At 40.8% G+C, this 21538-nt stretch overlaps 2 protein-coding genes across 2 annotated transcripts; both read right to left on the bottom strand.

Moving 5' to 3' along the window:
• Positions 1-260: 260 nt before the first annotated feature.
• On the bottom strand, positions 261-4927 carry LOC119729353 (hyalin-like). Its single transcript, XM_038201978.1, has 4 exons — positions 4398-4927; positions 2278-2529; positions 1169-1246; positions 261-342 (listed from the first exon to the last, which is right to left on the bottom strand). Coding segments are annotated over exons 1-4 (366 nt in total). The 5' UTR covers positions 4432-4927; the 3' UTR covers positions 261-340.
• A 6500-nt stretch (positions 4928-11427) lies between these two features.
• Positions 11428-20635, bottom strand: LOC119728140 (hyalin-like). Its single transcript, XM_038200214.1, has 3 exons — positions 20111-20635; positions 12681-12932; positions 11428-11513 (listed from the first exon to the last, which is right to left on the bottom strand). Exons 1-3 carry the CDS (start codon positions 20142-20144, stop codon positions 11428-11430), a joined length of 372 nt encoding a protein of 123 aa, XP_038056142.1. The 5' UTR covers positions 20145-20635.
• Positions 20636-21538: the final 903 nt, after the last annotated feature.

The following is a 21538-nucleotide window of genomic DNA, read 5'->3' as shown; positions in this document are numbered from 1 at the left end:
TACGCCTCTAAATTAGTAACATTGAATCAGATTAATGGTTTTCATATAATGTATATTATCAATTGTGAAAAGATTTTATTTTTCAACATAAAAATAACAGCGCAAGTACCGCATGTTCTGAGTGAAATAATGGGTCGACCGATCTATATAGACTTATATATAGACTTTGTGAGAAGCGGACACTTTCCCTCAACCTGATGATACCATCTTCTGCATTTAAGCAGTGCAGGATCTTTCCAACCCAACCAGAGTGAAGGTAATTTAATCCTTCACTAATACTGCGGTGGTTAGCATTTGGTTGGTCATCACTGGCAGGAGCATGGATGAAATAGTCATATATTTCTGAAAGAAAACAATATAAAATCAGCTCTGATTAAAATTTAGAAATGCTGGCACAAGGGCATCTGTTTGTTTACTGCAAGCATTAAATATGCTAATAGCATGAAATTACAAGACGGCTAGATGTTTCAAGATAAGAAGCCCATGCTTTGACTAATTTAAGCAGTCAACAGCCTGAATGATTTTCAACTTCAAGTGACAAATTAATACCATTATGATTTCATGTTCTCCTCTAGTAACAGCCCTATTCCAAAATGCATTCGCGCATCACTGTGTGGCCCACTAGGAGTTAACATGCTTAATGGGCTACAGCCTTGCAATGACTACAGCAGGAGGTCTTTAATATTTTTTTAATTAAACGACACTTTTTAAAATGTCCCACCTCTTTGTCCTGTAGTATTACATGTATCTAGACTTGGGCCAACTTTGACCTAGAAATGTTCACATGTAATTTTGGAACATCTCTCCCTAACCTGCTTATTGATTAGGTTCAGCTACATGTATTCAGTTTTATTTTTATTTATTTTTTCAACTTGTTACACGTATACACTACATATGGGTTTTATGTAGCCCGACTGCGTCTGGCCGTACAGTACTATCGCAAGCTCTGTAGTACGGCCAGACGCTCAATGCTTCCACACAGACTGAATTTTTTTTCATGGCCTCATTGCCAGATGGATCACAAATAGGAGGCGTCATTAAAAGGACACTCAGTGGTTAATTGTTGTAACATATAAGAGCTCCCGTTTGCCTTTTACCAAATTCTGAGAGGGAGGAGAGGGGCTTGGAAGGTGGGGGGGGGGGAGAAGATGTGACGGTCACTACTTACAATGACAGGTGTATCCATTACTCGTGTAAAAGCAAATTCCTCCAGAGCAAGGGTTACTCTCGCACGGGTTTGAAAATACTGTTGGAATCAAAGTCAAAAGAATATTGTAGTTCAACAAATAGGCACCAGGAACAGAAAAGACATTTTTAGTTGGTGACATTTCTTTTACTTGTAACCATTTAATTAAAGCCCTTCAGCGGTAGTATAATCGTTGAAAGAACAACTTTGTTGGTTAAACATGCTACTCTTTGTCAACAATGAGGGGGTCCTAACAACATCTGTATTGCCCACTGATCTCTTTATAAAGACTGGATAGTGGATGCCCATACACCAGTCACATAGTTGAGGCACCCTGTGATTGGCTCTTCTGACCCCCGCATGCGATCACCCCCCCCCCCCCCCAAAAAAAATATGCCACCTGTGCGCGGTATGTTTCACATTGTGCACGTAAAAGAGTGTTTCAACGCATTGCCTCAGTGCGGAAGTGGGGGTTTTTTTTTTCATCATTAATATTTTTGCGAAAAAAAAACAACCACAGCCTTTGAGTGCAGATCATGCATGCTATATTCGATGATTGCACATACGATATTGACAACAAAGTTACAGCCTGCCGAATGAAGCGGTGCATGCGGGGAAGGTGTTATACTTCTTTCTCCTCCTTGCTCTATATGGGTGCAGACCAGTAACTTGGGCCGAAATTGCCTACGCCGGCCAAATCACGATTTGCATGCCCTCAAATTCTTTAGTATTAGGGCATTTTGAAGGCTGTGAACTTGATGATTTGTAAAAGAGAAGGTTGGAAGCTGTGCAGAGGACTGCGAGCTCGTATTTCTGTGAAATGTGGATGATGTAGGTCATAAAATGGCTCTAAATTGAACGATGATGAAATAAGCTTTAATTTGATGCACGTCTTGAATACCTCAGAGAGTTGTGAGTATTTTTCCTGAATTTCTGAAGTGGGGGCATTTATCACTGAGATCTATGTAAATTTATTTACCGGTCTGCAACCCTATGATTCGGTCGACTGGTCTAGCGCTCACTGATGCATCGATGCGCTTATCGTTTCGTACACGGCCTACTTTCTTTTGTTCATGTACTAAACTACCAACCTCTGGCAGTGACATTGACTGAAAATATGCAGCTGGCTTGATTGCCGGCCCGGTCAGAGAAGGTATAGGTGACTTGAGTGACACCGAAACTGAAGCTGTCTCCTGGTCTATGGCTGCGTTCAGTATTGGTAATGCCAATGTTATCAGAACCTACAGGCTCAGTCCATGTGACTATCACTCTGTCGCTGCCGGACGGCAACAGGGACTGGCGTTGAGCCGGGCAACCTGTGAAAGTCGGAGGTTGGGTGTCCACTGTTGGAGGAAAATTATTCACTTGGGTGAGTATTATGATTCTACAATCCTGGCCAAATCTCGCTGAGCCCCCCCCCCCCCCCCGCCCCCGTTCAATGTTGTCTCTCATTGCACGTTGTGTGCTCCATCAGCTGGAGAGAGCAACATTGACCGGGGGAGCGGGGGAGTGGGTGACCGTGGCAGGCTCAGGAAGTGTCCCAACCATTTTGGCCGGGATTGTAGCTATAACAATCACGCCCCCACCTTAATGAGATTTTGCAAGAGGAAGTTATACGGTTTAGCACACAAGATCACCAGATTAAGAGAGCATCAGTGTAGTATGTAATGCTGAAATGGGGTATGACCCCCATTTAATTGACCACCTTTGAAGTCACAGTTTGGGATGTGAAAAAACCTATAGTCCTTTTGTTTTGCCTTTTTAGCAAATTTCTTTCTTTCAAACTTTCAATACTTACATATTAAATATAAGTATTGAAGTTTATTATTTACATCTTAAATAGAAGTATTGAAGTATGTTATTTTATACTTAATTATACGCAAAACATAACGTTGATGATAAACAAATGTGGCAAAATGTACGTCGATCCATGGAGCTAGGCGATCGTACGATGTGTTTGCATCCAATTACAACGACGAGAAATCCTGTTCGCCGAAAATCTGTCAAATTATCGCTCAAAATTGTTGACAGTTTCCCACTTCCGGTTTGCAATAGCAGGTAATGATTGCAAAGGTAGGCTCTCTGTAGCAGATGTGCTTCATGGAATAACGAATAATTCGGATACTTCGGGGGATTTACATGACGAAAATGTCTGCCTGGCAAGACATGTCAAATGATTGTATCACGTCGCCCCGGCCCCCTGGCTAATTTGTCCTTGATTTTGTTATTTATTTACATCTTCATTTCTTTTTCTTTTTCCACTGACAACTTTTTAAAACCTGCAAACAATACACATTTTACGACTGCATCCCGCTAGAATGTGAAAACATTCATAACCCAAGACACGAGGCTTTCATCAGAGGTTGACATAAACCCAAATGGCAGGACCATTGTTTTTAATGAAATTCTGCATGTAGCACTTTCGAAATCTAGGATATAAAGGCTCATTTAATAAGCTGTATTTTAGTAGAAGAATCATTCAAATCGCTCGTGTACTTTTCAAGTTACGAATTTTGAACACAACCACCTTTTTAAAATTCTGTCCACGGATCACAAAAAGGTCTTTCGGGTCTGCGCATGAGTCCGACGCCCCATAGGTCCGACGCCCCATAGGTCCGACGCCTCATACTATAGTCTGACGATTCATAAGTCCGACGCCTCTTAAGTCCGAAACATTGTTTGTCCGTTGCCGGAATTATGAGACGTTGAAATTACTAGTCATCGAACGTACGGGTACGGCCCCGTTCTTTCAACAAAACGAAAACAATTCACATTCATCCCAGATTTGAAAGTGCAAGAACTTCGTTAAAAAAATATTGGTCCTAACATTTGTGTTTCCTTTTTTTAGTCATCCTGTACACTATGCTCAAGAATGAAATAGACTAGCTGTTGTAACGGAGGGTGTGCATATCAATTCACAGGGGAAACCTCTGTAATACACCAATTGGACGGAAAAAAAATTAAAGCCATTATTTTCAGGTGGAACTGGAAAACTACGGTCTTAAAGTCGGGGCGCGCGCGCATCTTGGTAACACTATTGGTCGATGGCTGCATGCCGCCGAACTAGTCTGAACCAATACACTATTTATAAGAGGCTATACTAAAATGTAACCTCATACCAAATGTCAGCCTCGTTTTTAGCATGATTCTTACCATCTGATAGGAAGCTGTCTTCATCATCATTACAACTCCTACATAAATGTATACTCACAAATGACGTTGATGGCGAGTGTGCAGGAGGCCATATTTCCAGCTTCATCTTCAGCAGTGTAGGTGATTGGATACCTGCCGAAATCAAAGCTGCCAGTGGGCTGAGGATAATTTGGGCTGGTGGTCACTGTGGGTTGAACACCACTGTCATCCGAGACGGTGGGATTGGACCAGGTGAACGACAGGACCTGAGTGATCTCTCTGACGTAACCGAAGATGTTTGCAGGGCAGACGATGGTTGGAGGGGTCGTGTCCCCGCCTGAGACTAAGACAAATGGAAATGGAACTGTTGTTATGGACTCTTTGAGTACATCAGATGGGGCAATTGTGACCGCTCACAGTGTAGTCCATTGGAGAGAATAAAAGGGGCACTCAAATCCCCGAAATGTTAATGTTTTGGAGTGTTTACTTATCCTATTTCAAACATCTGGTTGAAAGGAAACCTAATGTCGTACCGACAACGAGAAAAGACGGAAATAACCCGCCTTTTTATATAATAGGACATGACGAAGTAACGCATCCGCTTTTCCCTGTGTTTTCACAATTTCAGTCAATGTACGATACGTTGTGGAGACACTACACTCGAATGTACGTGGTATTTGTGGGGACCGGAAATGCTGCGGGGATAGCAGAAAGTCCCCATAACTCGGTCCTAATTTGCCTGACTTTTTAAAAGGATGATTGTACTTTGTGTGGATGTTTATATCCTATTTTTGTTAATGATCTTTCTGATTCTGGTTTTCGTTTCAGGAGGCAGTGTCCCCTTAAGAATTGACGCCTTTTTTTGCGTGCGCATGATCGATTTTATTCCGAGTAAGAGTTGTGACTTGCGATATAGCACACGAAAGCTACGTGCTGAGCAAAAAGTCCCTTGAGGCTAGCTCAGCACGTAGCCTGATCAGGTTCGCCGCACATGGTGAGATTTTCGCATTGCAAGGCGACAGACTGTTTCCCCCAGCCACCCCCTCCCCCCGCCCTAAAAGGATGAGGACCGGAAGCTGGCACCCTTAAAGCCATTGATTGAATCACCTCTGCGCGCGCATTATGATTGTTTGTTTTCAAATCGTTGTTTAGCTCTGTGCATGGACGGTGATTAGGTACACGATTATCAAAATACTCACTCTTGTCTTACCACAAAAAATACGCAAAATCATCAGTGTCTCCATGAAGATAACATTCCAGCATTTCAACCACATAGGTTTTAAATACTGAACAGTAACTTCTGGTTGGGGGCAAATATTACCGTTGTGATTTTCAATTTAGGAGGCGGGATTTAGACCTGTTCACGTAATGCATACATCAAGAGTAAACAGCCTCGACTCTAAGCTTGTGGCGAGCTTAAAGGGAAGATACAACATTTGCAAACATCAAAAAGCGAAATGAACAAATTATTACGAAATATCTTAATGAATTGTTAGAGAATGACAGTCTAAAGCATTCTGTAAAATCGTGGCTCCTGGTGTGCTGACATTTTTAAGAAAACTTGTATTTTTCCAACACTGGTCGGCCGACCAGCGTTGGAAAAAACGGCTTTTTCTAAAAACAGCTCCTAATTTTCATATTTACTTATTCCACATTTCCTTTGCAATAGCTTACACGCCTGTGAAGGGGTACAAGCCTGTAGACTGATACTCTGACCGAACAATTCCCCAAGTCTAATTTCTCCATTTTATCTTAACCCTAAATGGGCCGGGCAGAATCTGCTTTTTCCGCGAAAGTCTCGAAAGATAAATGTCACGACCTGAGCTGTTATGACTTTAAGCCTCGAGCCTTGCACATCTTTTGATACCAAAAACATAAACATCGGACCACGGCGAAATATTTACCGGCGCAACGCGCCTGAAAACTGAATTTCCCCATATGTGTAGTGTACACAGAGCAGAATTACCATTCATGCATATGAATAATGAATAAGCCATAATTCCAAAACCCTTTGACCTATAGTCATGAAACTTCTTGGGTATGTTCATGATAAGTTATTGATATGCATGTACCGAGTTTCTTAATTTTGCGTGAATCGATGGCCGAGATCGTACGGGAGGGGCGCGGAATCCAACCCCCCAACCCCAACCCCCCGGCTGAGAGATGGTCAAAATAGCCCGGCCGGGGTCAGGAAACCAGACTACAAAAATATGGTTGGTTTTCTTGGATTTTCCGCCATTTCCGAACCCAAAACGTGAAGCAAGTCAGTTAAACAATATTTGCTATTACATACTTATCCTCCAAATCCAGTTATTTAAATTGCAACAAAAGACGTAAAGTTGCCGACTCCAAGTTATCAGACATTTAAAAATAGAAAAGGCCGGGGTTAATGATTTTGGGCAACATTTAGAAGGCGAACGACTTTCCCTTAACAGTTGTTGACAAAAACCGCCCGATCATAAATCTCCTTTAAGTTTCATTTTAAAAAAAAATGGCGTCCTATATTCCTCCTTTAAATAATACAAGCAGTTTGGGCCTTTTTTAACGATACTAAACATCCATGTCGTGCCCTCATTTGTTGTTAATGCCTTCAACAATTTAGTAGGCCATGTTGCTTTTGTGTTTCATTAAGAACACTCAACCAACAGCTTTTTTTTTCAGAACCAAGCATCTTCCAAGAATATCTTTCCACATGGTGTTACCCGCAAACTTTATAATTTATTTAAGAAGTTGAATTACAATCAGTTGGAAATTGCCTAGACTGACAGAGAGGACGAGCCAGCTACCAATACAAAGGCCCAAAGCTGCGTACAGGCGTACTTTGACTGAGGATCAGACCAAACACAGCCACACATTAATTTGTTATGAAATATGAAAAACAGTCAAATTAACAGAGGAACCACTTCAAAGTAGCAACATAAATTGTATCATGACATACATCCAAGCACTAACCTGTTCGAACTTGATGAACTCCGACAAGAAATGAGTAGTAAAAAACTGCCAAAGCGAATCGCAAAGAGACCTTGCCTTCCATATTTACGGATCCTTAACCTCCGCCCCGAATTCGCGTTCCTGAATGCTACTATGGCGTATACCGCCAGTCCTGATCTGTTATTACAGTGTCCTGCACTTACTGTACTTGCAGTGGAAACAGGAAACGGCACAACATTTCATGTACCCTTTATCGCTTCAGTAGGTTTGTTTAAAATATATATATATGCATAAATTACTCCCTTTCATCCCTTTCATAGCACTCCCTTTCAAAAATACAAGAATGCCAAAAAAATGGTGCCATGGCCTGAACGTCACGTCAATTCAACTCGTTTTTCTTTAATTTTTGTTTCCTGGTTGCACTTGTACCGCCAATGCGTGGTGCAATGATTGCACGAACTGCTAAATACAAACAAGGTTCGCCATTTGTGGGTAAATGCTAAGATTCAAAGTTACAAGCAGAGTTGCTGACTCGAGTCATGTGACTTGGACTCGAGTCTGACTCGAGTCGCTATTTTTGTGACTTGTGACTTGACTTGAAAATACCGGCTTTGACTTGTGACTTGACTTGGACTTGCAAACAATGACTTGTGACTTGACTTGGGATTGCAAAAAAATGACTTGTTACCAACCCAAGTCAGACGCTACTCGAGCGACCCAATACACTTTAAATAAGCTATTATACTTTAATTAGCTTTTTCATTCCAGAAAATAGACCTCAGTGACTGAATCCAGTAAAATGAATAGTTCCCACTAGCACGCGCGGATCCAGATGGGGGCACACCCGGCCCGTGCCCCCCCCCCCTTTTCGCAACTGTTTTTTTTTTTTTTTTTTTTTTTTACGAGTCGTCTTAGGGCGGGCGGGCATTAAATACATCCCTTTGAGAACATGGCTATCTTTTTCGTTTTTGAGGAGTCATTATGGCGGGCGGACGGGCGGTCATCAAATCAATCGCTTTGAACATAACTATCATACATAATTATCAACAAAAATATACAATGTATAAGTTTTGAAGGTCGCCTGTCAATCATTGTCTCAAAATTTCTTTCAAAGCAAGAATATATTTTTATAAGACACTTTTCTATTTCCCGGCTGGAATAGGGGGCACATTTAATACAGCACTTGCATTTAATGCTTCATGCCAAAATATCTTCCAAAATATATTCTAGAGTAGAACATGTACCGGTACACGAAATAATGTAGGCCATGTGGTTTTTTTTTAATAAATGAAGAATAAAATCGTCATCCCCTTTTTTTATTTTCCCGGCCTCAGAGAGAGATTTACGTCTGGTTCTCTAAATATTTTTTTAAAAGCAAAATGATTAAAAAAAACCTAGCCCGTTAAAGTTTGCACTCTAAGTTAATTCTTTTGTAGATTCCAAGGGAAATTTAATACGAATTATGCTCGGTTTTTCTTATTTTTAAATTAATATGATCAGGATTAACAACATCACTCAAATAATAGCGTCAAAATATATTCCAAAATATATTCTAGAATAAAACATTTTCACAAAATAATGTAGGCCATGTGTTTTATTTTTTAAATACACGAAGAATTAATCGTCATCCCTTTTATATTGTCCCGGCCTCAGATAGAGAGAGACATCAAATAAATAGGGGTTATTTTAATACGATTAATATATCTTGTTCTCTCGATTTATTTTTAAAGTAAAACAATTTAAAACACCCTAGCCCATTAGGTTCTGAATTCTCAGTTAATTCTTTTGTAGATTCCAGGGGAAATTTTAATACGAATTCTGCTTAGTTTTTCCTAATTTTAAAAGGAATACGAATAAAACGATCAACAGCCCTTTGACTTCAAACTTAATTTCAAAATGTATTCCGAAATAATTATATTCTAGAGTAACATTTACAAATATAATGTAGGCCATGCAGTTTTATTTTTTAAATAAGCGAAGAATAAAATCGTACTACGAAAAAAAGACATCCGGAGCCCTACATTTAATGAATTATTTGGACTTGGAATATCATCCCCATATCGTTTATCTATGTGCATGTACACAACACGGAGGTGAAATTTCACGTTCAATTCAGTTTCCCACATTTTTCGCAAAAAGTTTTACCCTGTCTTTGAGGAAAAAAAATGCCCAAATAAAATCTCAGCTCCGAAAAGCCTTTCCAGAGAATGATTGATAGCCGCATTGTTCAAATTGATACAATGCCACTCTTGTTCGTTACAAAGCATATACATTTGGGTTCAGCTGTAGGCCACCCGAACTTTAAGGCCTTTGAGAACTTGCCGTCAGTAATTGGAAGATTCTTAGATGATCAACAGTTATATGATAGTATCTCAGCCAATGAAATGAGCCGGTTCCCGGCAAATAAATATGCCATTGGTTGCTTTCATCACAGACCGTCTGCTTTCATGAATATGACTGGCTTCCACGCGCAACTGGAGTGATTATCTATCTGAGCCACAGGTGCATGGCTGCATGCCCATCACATTCCAACCTGGTTGCTTAGAAATACTGTTGCTAGGAGGCTCCCCTGTGATGCCTGGGACTGCCGGTTGTGTAGCCAGAAATCTTGTATGTGACTATTTTGAAGCCTTGTATGTGAAAGCGGCAGCTCAGGAATGCTGCTGCTTTCGGGAAATTTGTGCAGGCAAAGTTGTTCATATTTTGGAAATTGGAAGTTGGATGTAGTTTGCATTTCCGTTAAATAAAAGGTTGTTTTTTTGTTTTCTTTTTAAGAAAATCGGAGCACCCCCCAAAAAAAAATACAAAGAAACGATTTTCCTCAGGCCTTGACATTTCTTGAAGTGATTCGACAACACTTGCAGAATGCAGACGATTCATTTCGTCTTAAATTATTTTATAGCCTGCAGACTTCAAAAGAACATGGAAAAAATGGTGGTTAAACTTAAAGTGTATACAAGTGTATATATACAAAGTAAGTATATATGTGACCGCAGTTACCACACATTATACTGGGACACAGGCGGCAGTCTTTTTGAAGTCTTGATTAAACGTTTAAACGCTACGGGAAAATTTTGCTAATATCATCAATTTTTTTATGACAGGAAAGGGCAAAACGAAAAGGATATTATTAATGATGATGGAAGCAACAACAACAACAACAACAAAATGAAAATGAAACGACAATAACATCAACCAAAATGGGGTGGGGTGGGGGTAGGGGCTGCTTGGGGCAGGCTGTCCCCTAATGAAATTCAATTTATTTATTTTATTTGTTTGCAAGGCAAATTTCTGGGTAGAAATGTATATTTTAATAGTAAACATGACTTTTTTGGCTCGCTCGCAAAATAACACGTGTTCATTTTTTTTTTCACCTGGGGGCTGTCATCAGCACCTTCTAATTTTGGGGTTCATTTTCAAATAGCATCAACAGTGACTTTAAATTCTATATGCTAATAGCATGAAATTACAAGACGGCTAGATGTTTCAAGATAAGAAGCCCTTGCTTTGACTAATTTAAGCAGTCAACAGCCTGAATGATTTTCAACTTCAAGTGACAAATTAATACCATTATGATTTCATGTTCTCCTCTAGTAACAGCCCTATTCCAAAATGCATTCGCGCATCACTGTGTGGCCCACTAGGAGTTAACATGCTTAATGGGCTACAGCCTTGCAATGACTACAGCAGGAGGTCTTTAATATTTTTTTAATTAAACGACACTTTTTAAAATGTCCCACCTCTTTGTCCTGTAGTATTACATGTATCTAGACTTGGGCCAACTTTGACCTAGAAATGTTCACATGTAATTTTAGAACATCTCTCCCTAACCTGCTTATTGATTAGGTTCAGCTACATGTATTCAGTTTTATTTTTATTTATTTTTTCAACTTGTTACACGTATACACTACATATGGGTTTTATGTAGCCCGACTGCGTCTGGCCGTACAGTACTATCGCAAGCTCTGTAGTACGGCCAGACGCTCAATGCTTCCACACAGACTGAATTTTTTTTCATGGCCTCATTGCCAGATGGATCACAAATAGGAGGCGTCATTAAAAGGACACTCAGTGGTTAATTGTTGTAACATATAAGAGCTCCCGTTTGCCTTTTACCAAATTCTGAGAGGGAGGAGAGGGGCTTGGAAGGTGGGGGGGGGGAGAAGATGTGACGGTCACTACTTACAATGACAGGTGTATCCATTACTCGTGTAAAAGCAAATTCCTCCAGAGCAAGGGTTACTCTCGCACGGGTTTGAAAATACTGTTGGAATCAAAGTCAAAAGAATATTGTAGTTCAACAAATAGGCACCAGGAACAGAAAAGACATTTTTAGTTGGTGACATTTCTTTTACTTGTAACCATTTAATTAAAGCCCTTCAGCGGTAGTATAATCGTTGAAAGAACAACTTTGTTGGTTAAACATGCTACTCTTTGTCAACAATGAGGGGGTCCTAACAACATCTGTATTGCCCACTGATCTCTTTATAAAGACTGGATAGTGGATGCCCATACACCAGTCACATAGTTGAGGCACCCTGTGATTGGCTCTTCTGACCCCCGCATGCGATCACCCCCCCCCCCCCCAAAAAAAAATATGCCACCTGTGCGCGGTATGTTTCACATTGTGCACGTAAAAGAGTGTTTCAACGCATTGCCTCAGTGCGGAAGTGGGGTTTTTTTTTTTCATCATTAATATTTTTGCGAAAAAAAAACAACCACAGCCTTTGAGTGCAGATCATGCATGCTATATTCGATGATTGCACATACGATATTGACAACAAAGTTACAGCCTGCCGAATGAAGCGGTGCATGCGGGGAAGGTGTTATACTTCTTTCTCCTCCTTGCTCTATATGGGTGCAGACCAGTAACTTGGGCCGAAATTGCCTACGCCGGCCAAATCACGATTTGCATGCCCTCAAATTCTTTAGTATTAGGGCATTTTGAAGGCTGTGAACTTGATGATTTGTAAAAGAGAAGGTTGGAAGCTGTGCAGAGGACTGCGAGCTCGTATTTCTGTGAAATGTGGATGATGTAGGTCATAAAATGGCTCTATTTTGCAATGGAGCGTAGGTGTCCATTTTCAAAATGGTGATGGGCTTCAGGACTGCTTTTAGGGGTGATCATCTTTGGATGTTTGAATGGCATTTCCTCCCAAAAGTCATTGGTTAACCCCAAAAAATTGAACAGAAATTGAACGATGATGAAATAAGCTTTAATTTGATGCACGTCTTGAATACCTCAGAGAGTTGTGAGTATTTTTCCTGAATTTCTGAAGTGGGGGCATTTATCACTGAGATCTATGTAAATTTATTTACCGGTCTGCAACCCTATGATTCGGTCGACTGGTCTAGCGCTCACTGATGCATCGATGCGCTTATCGTTTCGTACACGGCCTACTTTCTTTTGTTCATGTACTAAACTACCAACCTCTGGCAGTGACATTGACTGAAAATATGCAGCTGGCTTGATTGCCGGCCCGGTCAGAGAAGGTATAGGTGACTTGAGTGACACCGAAACTGAAGCTGTCTCCTGGTCTATGGCTGCGTTCAGTATTGGTAATGCCAATGTTATCAGAACCTACAGGCTCAGTCCATGTGACTATCACTCTGTCGCTGCCGGACGGCAACAGGGACTGGCGTTGAGCCGGGCAACCTGTGAAAGTCGGAGGTTGGGTGTCCACTGTTGGAGGAAAATTATTCACTTGGGTGAGTATTATGATTCTACAATCCTGGCCAAATCTCGCTGAGCCCCCCCCCCCCCCGCCCCCGTTCAATGTTGTCTCTCATTGCACGTTGTGTGCTCCATCAGCTGGAGAGAGCAACATTGACTGGGGGAGCGGGGGAGTGGGTGACCGTGGCAGGCTCAGGAAGTGTCCCAACCATTTTGGCCGGGATTGTAGCTATAACAATCACGCCCCCACCTTAATGAGATTTTGCAAGAGGAAGTTATACGGTTTAGCACACAAGATCACCAGATTAAGAGAGCATCAGTGTTGGAGCAAAGGCTTTGACCCTCAAGGCCAAGGCCAAGGCCAAGGCTTTGACCCTCAAGACCAAGGCCAAGGCCAAGGCTTTGACCCCCAAGCCTCGAGGCCAAGGCCAAGGCTTAACCCTCAAGGCCAAGGCCAAGGCCAAGGCCCTGTTTTATGTAATGACCACTGATATAGAACTAATTATAGTCACATGAGTGACACATTATCACGCAAGGGCGGATCCAGAACACATTTTTTTGGGGGGGGCAAAGAAATGTTGGTCCCCCCCCCCTCCCAAAAAAAGGGAGTCAAAAATTACGGCTTGGGCTTCGGGGCCCGCTTAAGGGCCACCTGGGTGCTTATTCACAAAGCACCCGTAAATGTTTGCGTTGCGGGGACCCGTAAGTGGATGTTAAGGGCACGTAAGACTTGCGTTAAGTGGTATTCACGAAGCACCCTTAGAGTTCCCTTAGTGGACCCGCATGTTGCGGGCACCCGCAACTAATTGGTTGAACATAAAAAAAACACATGCCAAGACATTTTATCCCATTTCAGAGTTCTTGCTCGTAGAGTCGATTAAAGATTAACTTTTCTTTGTTTTCTGAGCAAACAATCAACACCAATCAAGCATGTCTTTAAGAGCATGTTCTTCCACTCATTTAAAGAAAAAAAATGAATCACAAAAATTTATCAATGCTTTCAGAAGTTATGCATGTGTTACAAACGTAGCCCATTTTTATAGCTGTCCTTGAATGTCATTGGAAGCTATTGAGTTTAGTGAGAATCATATTACAGACAAACTTTAAAATGCCAACAAGACTTTAAAGGAAACATGCAGTGGAAATTCAGCTCATCTTGTTCTCTTGCACATTATTATGTGTCGCAACAATACATACAAGATCGTAATACTTGTTTTCGTTGGAAGTGACAAGAAAGTGGTAGTTTTTCAATTGTTAGCAAATCCTTTCATCAATACAATCGCATGTAAGCCCCCCCCCCCCCCAAAAAAAGTTTCCGGTTTCTGGTATGGAGCTTGCCCAAAAAGTCGTGCGGCGACGCGGCTTTTTTTTTTTTTTACCCGACTTTTTTGCTTCAAATGTCGGCTGATGACTGCAAATGGTGCCCGACTAAACTTAGTACAAATAGGCCTAGGCCTATATGGGATTGGGAGTCCAGAGAGGCCACATAAAGCTTATTCTCGACCATAACTCATCTAAAAACACGTTAAAAATGTGCAGCAGCAGGATTCCAGTCAAACCAGTGAGTTTGGCGGTTTTGAGACATCATCTTTCATTGAAAAAAAACCTTTTGCATTTTGCCGACGCGCATGGCTACAGCGACGCGCGCGCATACCAGAAACCGGAGACTTTTTTTGTTGGCCTAACCAATTGCAAATGAGATCAAAGAAAGTCGTCGCCTGAAATTCCCCTCGCAGTTTAGGTTTAACAATAATGCGAATGACGCATGTCCTTTTGGTTTGACAGCACTTGATTCACGATCCGGGTGGTGCAGCTAAAAATAAATGTTGTATAGGCTATTAAAGATTCAGAAACTCCAGACAAACAATTTTGTGAAATGGTTTACAGTTATGGTTACGAGAAGAAAGGACGACGTGCAGGGTTGAACTTGTGTAGGCTTAGGCCTATTCACACTACCTTAGTAACACGCAGGTGTTTATGGTAAACATACATGTTTATATATAAACGCAGTGCATGTTACCAAGGTGGCCTGAATAGTAGGATTTATTTTTTAGAGATGTGTGATGGAAACACAAGACCGACATTATTTTATGATAGAAACACACATTGCAAATATACTTGTTGAATTATGAAAATTTGTGTAAACAAGGAGAAAGATTGCAAAATGAAGACTAAACAATTAATGAATTGGAGAAGTGCTGGCTATGCGCTAATACATGTATTTTGATGGTCCTTCTGAGGGAAAATTATTTAATATACCAAGTGTTGCAGTTTGCTCTGAGTGCTGCACTTTTCTCTATATCAATTGTGATTAAAAGTATTCACACGTGTTCGTTTTAAGTTTTTTTCTGTTTTTTTTTAAATATAAAATAATAATTATTTTACAGTTGTGTCAATCAAACTTGATGTTATTGCCGAAATCAATGTAAATAAAATTGTCTCTTTAATTAGGCCTATATCTCGGGACAAGGCTTTCCATTGAATTTGTGTTTTCGTGATTTTCATTGTAATTGCAGGGAGTCAAAAAGGGAAGTCAGTTGCATTTTCTCCTTTTTTTGGGGGGGGATGAAGTTTATAGTTAACATGTAAATTCAGTATTTAGTGTTTGGTCATCCTTGGGCCATGGGGTACATCCGTGTCGAAGATTGGGGGTGGATATGACCCCAAATCCTCCACTTGTGGAAATTCGGGGGCGAAAGGGGGGGGGGGGAGGCTGGACACACCAGATGACGTTAGGGGGCTCTGTTTATGGTAGCCTATATATAGATTTTCCCAGCCAATTTCCTGAAATGTTCATTCACTTCCGAAAATCGGTCATTCATTTTCGTCTGAATTTGAGAATCGCTCTGAACACGCGTTTCATGCATTTCCGCTATCAGAGCATTCGATTTCATTTCCATTCAATCAATTAAGTGATTGAGCAGCACATTTCGTTTATGCTCATTCAGATTCGTTTACAAGACTTCCTTTTCGCTTTTAGAGGGCGATTTCAAAAATTAGTCATTTTATTTCACTTTTAGTTTAATGTTATGTGATGCAATCTGCTAATGTTTGAATGTTTAAGTCATTCACGAAATTGTATTCCAGAACTCTGCGCGAAAAGGTATGCTCGCGTAAATGAATGCACAGGTAACGTATTTGGCCGTCTGTTTCTCAAAACCGAATGCACGGACAATGAAAACGATTGAACTTTCGTTGAATTGAAATGGGATTAAAGACGTGCATTCAAATTCAGACGAAAATGAATGACCGATTTTCAGAAGTGAATGAACATTTTAGGAAATTGGCCGGGAAAACCTATTATGGGCGCTATTTTGCTTTTGTCGCACAAGGAACTCCTTGTCAAAAGTGCATATGAACAGTACAAACATAACTCCTTCAAAGTTACCCACAAAAAAAGCTTCGAAAAAACTAGTGGCGACTCGACTGCTAGTGTCCAAACAAGCTGTTTAACATGATAAGCAAGTAAAAAGTGGAACTTACTGCAAGAAAATAAAGAAAAGTTTGATATATATTTGTACACAAAGCTGTAGAGACACTTTTGTTCTGCTTTGAATGACATCACGCTTTGGCTCATGAATATCGAACTGTTCAATAGCATAAAAATTAAAATGTTGAAATTTCTCCCTTTGACTACTACAAAAGAAGGTTGAAAGTCAAAGTAACATGGCAAGAAAGCTGTTTTTTATCTATTTAAGTAATACAAATTTGTTTGCAGGTTCCCTTTAATAATTGAACTCAAGACGGAAACCACTGTCAGAATGTGTGCTTTCAATATATAAGAAACAAGTTAGCTCTTTTTAAAAAAAAATATTGATGGGATTTTTGTATCCTTTCCCATGCTCTTCATTCAGTGGAGGTGGGAAAGTCCACGTTTCATTGTACTCAATGGGTGTTCAGTTTGCATCACGTGATGAGTGGTAAACAAGTTTGTGATCGTTTTATTGAAATAGACATAACTTAGGATTAGACTGTGCAATTTAAGTGAAATGTTCACACTTAAAATCCCATAAGATGTACTTCGTCCCATAAAAAAAGGGCGGCAGTCGCTTCCCAAAAGTGGAGGACATACCTATTACGGCATGGAGCGGGCCCCGAAATTTTTTGGATTCTAGATGCTTGCTCTGTGGTGCGATCTGAGGCAATTTCTGAGCACTCAAACCACTTTTGTGAGCAAAAGATAATCCTTTAAACATCATTTTTTGAGTTTGGAGTCATTGAATCAGCTACTATAGAATCATTATGTAGGCTACAATTTTTATTCGGGGATAGAAAAGTGTGTGGGGGGGCAACGATATGATATCCGCCACTAAAAAAAAAAAACTGGGGGGAGGACTTGTCTCCCATCGATTTACGCCCATGAAAATGGAACGCGCCAAATATTTTGAACACATTTTTCAAATTCGGTCACTTTCTTTTTAACTCATCCTATAGTTGGTTCATCCGGTCACGGAAGATGAACCGGCACGTCGATTCAGTTCGTAGATCCAAAATACATGCCAAGAGTGCCGCCATTGTGACAATCGAGATGATCCACGCAAGTTGTGGTGTGCTTGCGGGACATCTGGAGGTCCCGCAAATTTAAGGGTGGTTTACGGGCACACGCAGATTTAAGGGGGCTTCGTGAATAACGCGCAAGTGCTTAAGTGAGGGTTGTGGGGAAGTTGCGCGCCCGCAAGCATTTACGGGTGCTTTGTGAATAAGGACCCCAGGGCCCTGAAAATTGTTGGATTCGAGATGCTCTGTGGTGCGATTTGAGGCAATTTCTGACCATTTTAACCGATGTTTTTTGAGGAAAAGATGGTGGTGTACTCATTGCCTGCCTTTATTACGACGTCACATAAAAACAAAAATGGTTTCGGTTTTTTTTGGGATGGCCCCTTTTGGCCCCCTGGATCCGCCCTTATCATCACGAATTGCTCGTTACGAAGAACAACATTTCTTTAATTGCAATCAACATGCTCGCATAGGCCTACACCGTTTTATGACTGCACTGTATCTATTAAAGTATAAGTTCAGGTCTTCAATATGGTTTAACTAAACAAAATAATGATTTACTTCTATATTGACACACAATTCTCCCAAGTGTAACAAAAGGGGGATCCAAGAAACTGATTTGGGAAATTTTTATTTGCTGGCCCAACATGGTCAGAAATATCAGCATTATCTAAAACAGATACATGCAAATCTTTAGCACTTATCAGGGAGACATATACAACCAATCAGATCTATTCCATAGTTATATGCAATTAAAGTGATCATCTCATTAGCCCCACAAGTGTATGGAATATTTTTGCAGCAAATCTACTACAATGGTTACAACATGTGATGCTATAAAAGTGGAAGTGTGCCCAACACACAAATCTACAGGGTGCTTCCCTCCTCCATGGTAATACGATTAAAATGGTAACAGCACAATTTCGAACAGATTTATCTAGAAAATGCAAAAATCTATGGGCCTTGAAGAGCCTTGACTCAAAATTGCAAGGCCCTGAATCCTCAAGGCCAAGGCCAAGGCCAAGGCTTAAGCCCTCAAGCCTCGAGGCCAAGGCCAAGGCCCTAAAATCCAGCCTTAAGGCAGCCTTAAGGCCAAGGCCCAGCATCAAGGCACTACATCACTGGAGAGCATCAGTGTAGTATGTAATGCTGAAATGGGGTATGACCCCCATTTAATTGACCACCTTTGAAGTCACAGTTTGGGATGTGAAAAAACCTATAGTCCTTTTGTTTTGCCTTTTTAGCAAATTTCTTTCTTTCAAACTTTCAATACTTACATATTAAATATAAGTATTGAAGTTTATTATTTACATCTTAAATAGAAGTATTGAAGTATATTATTTTATACTTAATTATACGCAAAACATAACGTTGATGATAAACAAATGTGGCAAAATGTACGTCGATCCATGGAGCTAGGCGATCGTACGATGTGTTTGCATCCAATTACAACGACGAGAAATCCTGTTCGCCGAAAATCTGTCAAATTATCGCTCAAAATTGTTGACAGTTTCCCACTTCCGGTTTGCAATAGCAGGTAATGATTGCAAAGGTAGGCTCTCTGTAGCAGATGTGCTTCATGGAATAACGAATAATTCGGATACTTCGGGGGATTTACATGACGAAAATGTCTGCCTGGCAAGACATGTCAAATGATTGTATCACGTCGCCCCGGCCCCCTGGCTAATTTGTCCTTGATTTTGTTATTTATTTACATCTTCATTTCTTTTTCTTTTTCCACTGACAACTTTTTAAAACCTGCAAACAATACACATTTTACGACTGCATCCCGCTAGAATGTGAAAACATTCATAACCCAAGACACGAGGCTTTCATCAGAGGTTGACATAAACCCAAATGGCAGGACCATTGTTTTTAATGAAATTCTGCATGTAGCACTTTCGAAATCTAGGATATAAAGCCTTATTTAATAAGCTGTATTTTAGTAGAAGAATCATTCAAATCGCTCGTGTACTTTTCAAGTTACGAATTTTGAACACAACCACCTTTTTAAAATTCTGTCCACGGATCACAAAAAGGTCTTTCGGGTCTGCGCATGAGTCCGACGCCCCATAGGTCCGACGCCCCATAGGTCCGACGCCTCATACTATAGTCTGACGATTCATAAGTCCGACGCCTCTTAAGTCCGAAACATTGTTTGTCCGTTGCCGGAATTATGAGACGTTGAAATTACTAGTCATCGAACGTACGGGTACGGCCCCGTTCTTTCAACAAAACGAAAACAATTCACATTCATCCCAGATTTGAAAGTGCAAGAACTTCGTTAAAAAAATATTGGTCCTAACATTTGTGTTTCCTTTTTTTAGTCATCCTGTACACTATGCTCAAGAATGAAATAGACTAGCTGTTGTAACGGAGGGTGTGCATATCAATTCACAGGGGAAACCTCTGTAATACACCAATTGGACGGAAAAAAAATTAAAGCCATTATTTTCAGGTGGAACTGGAAAACTACGGTCTTAAAGTCGGGGCGCGCGCGCATCTTGGTAACACTATTGGTCGATGGCTGCATGCCGCCGAACTAGTCTGAACCAATACACTATTTATAAGAGGCTATACTAAAATGTAACCTCATACCAAATGTCAGCCTCGTTTTTAGCATGATTCTTACCATCTGATAGGAAGCTGTCTTCATCATCATTACAACTCCTACATAAATGTATACTCACAAATGACGTTGATGGTGAGTGTGCAGGAGGCCATATTTCCAGCTTCATCTTCAGCAGTGTAGGTGATTGGATACCTGCCGAAATCAAAGCTGCCAGTGGGCTGAGGATAATTTGGGCTGGTGGTCACTGTGGGTTGAACACCACTGTCATCAGAGACCGAGGGATTGGACCAGGTGAACGTCAGGACCTGAGTGATCTCTCTGACGTAACCGAAGATGTTTGCAGGGCAGACGATGGTTGGAGGGGTCGTGTCCCCGCCTGAGACTAAGACAAATGGAAATGGAACTGTTGTTATGGACTCTTTGAGTACATCAGATGGGGCAATTGTGACCGCTCACAGTGTAGTCCATTGGAGAGAATAAAAGGGGCACTCAAATCCCCGAAATGTTAATGTTTTGGAGTGTTTACTTATCCTATTTCAAACATCTGGTTGAAAGGAAACCTAATGTCGTACCGACAACGAGAAAAGACGGAAATAACCCGCCTTTTTATATAATAGGACATGACGAAGTAACGCATCCGCTTTTCCCTGTGTTTTCACAATTTCAGTCAATGTACGATACGTTGTGGAGACACTACACTCGAATGTACGTGGTATTTGTGGGGACCGGAAATGCTGCGGGGATAGCAGAAAGTCCCCATAACTCGGTCCTAATTTGCCTGACTTTTTAAAAGGATGATTGTACTTTGTGTGGATGTTTATATCCTATTTTTTGTTAATGATCTTTCTGATTCTGGTTTTCGTTTCAGGAGGCAGTGTCCCCTTAAGAATTGACGCCTTTTTTTGCGTGCGCATGATCGATTTTATTCCGAGTAAGAGTTGTGACTTGCGATATAGCACACGAAAGCTACGTGCTGAGCAAAAAGTCCCTTGAGGCTAGCTCAGCACGTAGCCTGATCAGGTTCGCCGCACATGGTGAGATTTTCGCATTGCAAGGCGACAGACTGTTTCCCCCAGCCACCCCCTCCCCCCGCCCTAAAAGGATGAGGACCGGAAGCTGGCACCCTTAAAGCCATTGATTGAATCACCTCTGCGGGCGCATTATGATTGTTTGTTTTCAAATCGTTGTTTAGCTCTGTGCATGGACGGTGATTAGTCACACGATTATCAAAATACTCACTCTTGTCTTACCACAAAAAATACGCAAAATCATCAGTGTCTCCATGAAGATAACATTCCAGCATTTCAACCACATAGGTTTTAAATACTGAACAGTAACTTCTGGTTGGGGGCAAATATTACCGTTGTGATTTTCAATTTAGGAGGCGGGATTTAGACCTGTTCACGTAATGCATACATCAAGAGTAAACAGCCTCGACTCTAAGCTTGTGGCGAGCTTAAAGGGAAGATACAACATTTGCAAACATCAAAAAGCGAAATGAACAAATTATTACGAAATATCTTAATGAATTGTTAGAGAATGACAG

This window comes from Patiria miniata, unplaced genomic scaffold, assembly GCF_015706575.1.
Source record: "Patiria miniata isolate m_02_andy unplaced genomic scaffold, ASM1570657v1 HiC_scaffold_20, whole genome shotgun sequence".
Classification (NCBI taxonomy): domain Eukaryota; kingdom Metazoa; phylum Echinodermata; class Asteroidea; order Valvatida; family Asterinidae; genus Patiria; species Patiria miniata.
The sequence above is the reverse complement of the archived record's forward strand: the minus strand, read 5'-3'. Positions and strand labels throughout refer to the sequence as shown.

Bases quoted from the DNA above. Each gene is read 5' to 3' on its own strand.
- LOC119729353 (XM_038201978.1), bottom strand. From the start codon at position 4,431: ATGGCCTCCTGCACACTCGCCATCAACGTCATTT. The intron at 2,530-4,397 runs GTGAGTATACAT...TTCCTCCAACAG, and splicing joins ACTCGCCATCAACGTCATTT to TGGACACCCAACCTCCGACT. The intron at 1,247-2,277 runs GTTGGTAGTTTA...TGATTCCAACAG, and splicing joins AGTCAATGTCACTGCCAGAG to TATTTTCAAACCCGTGCGAG.
- LOC119728140 (XM_038200214.1), bottom strand. From the start codon at position 20,144: ATGGCCTCCTGCACACTCACCATCAACGTCATTT. The intron at 12,933-20,110 runs GTGAGTATACAT...TTCCTCCAACAG, and splicing joins ACTCACCATCAACGTCATTT to TGGACACCCAACCTCCGACT. The intron at 11,514-12,680 runs GTTGGTAGTTTA...TGATTCCAACAG, and splicing joins AGTCAATGTCACTGCCAGAG to TATTTTCAAACCCGTGCGAG.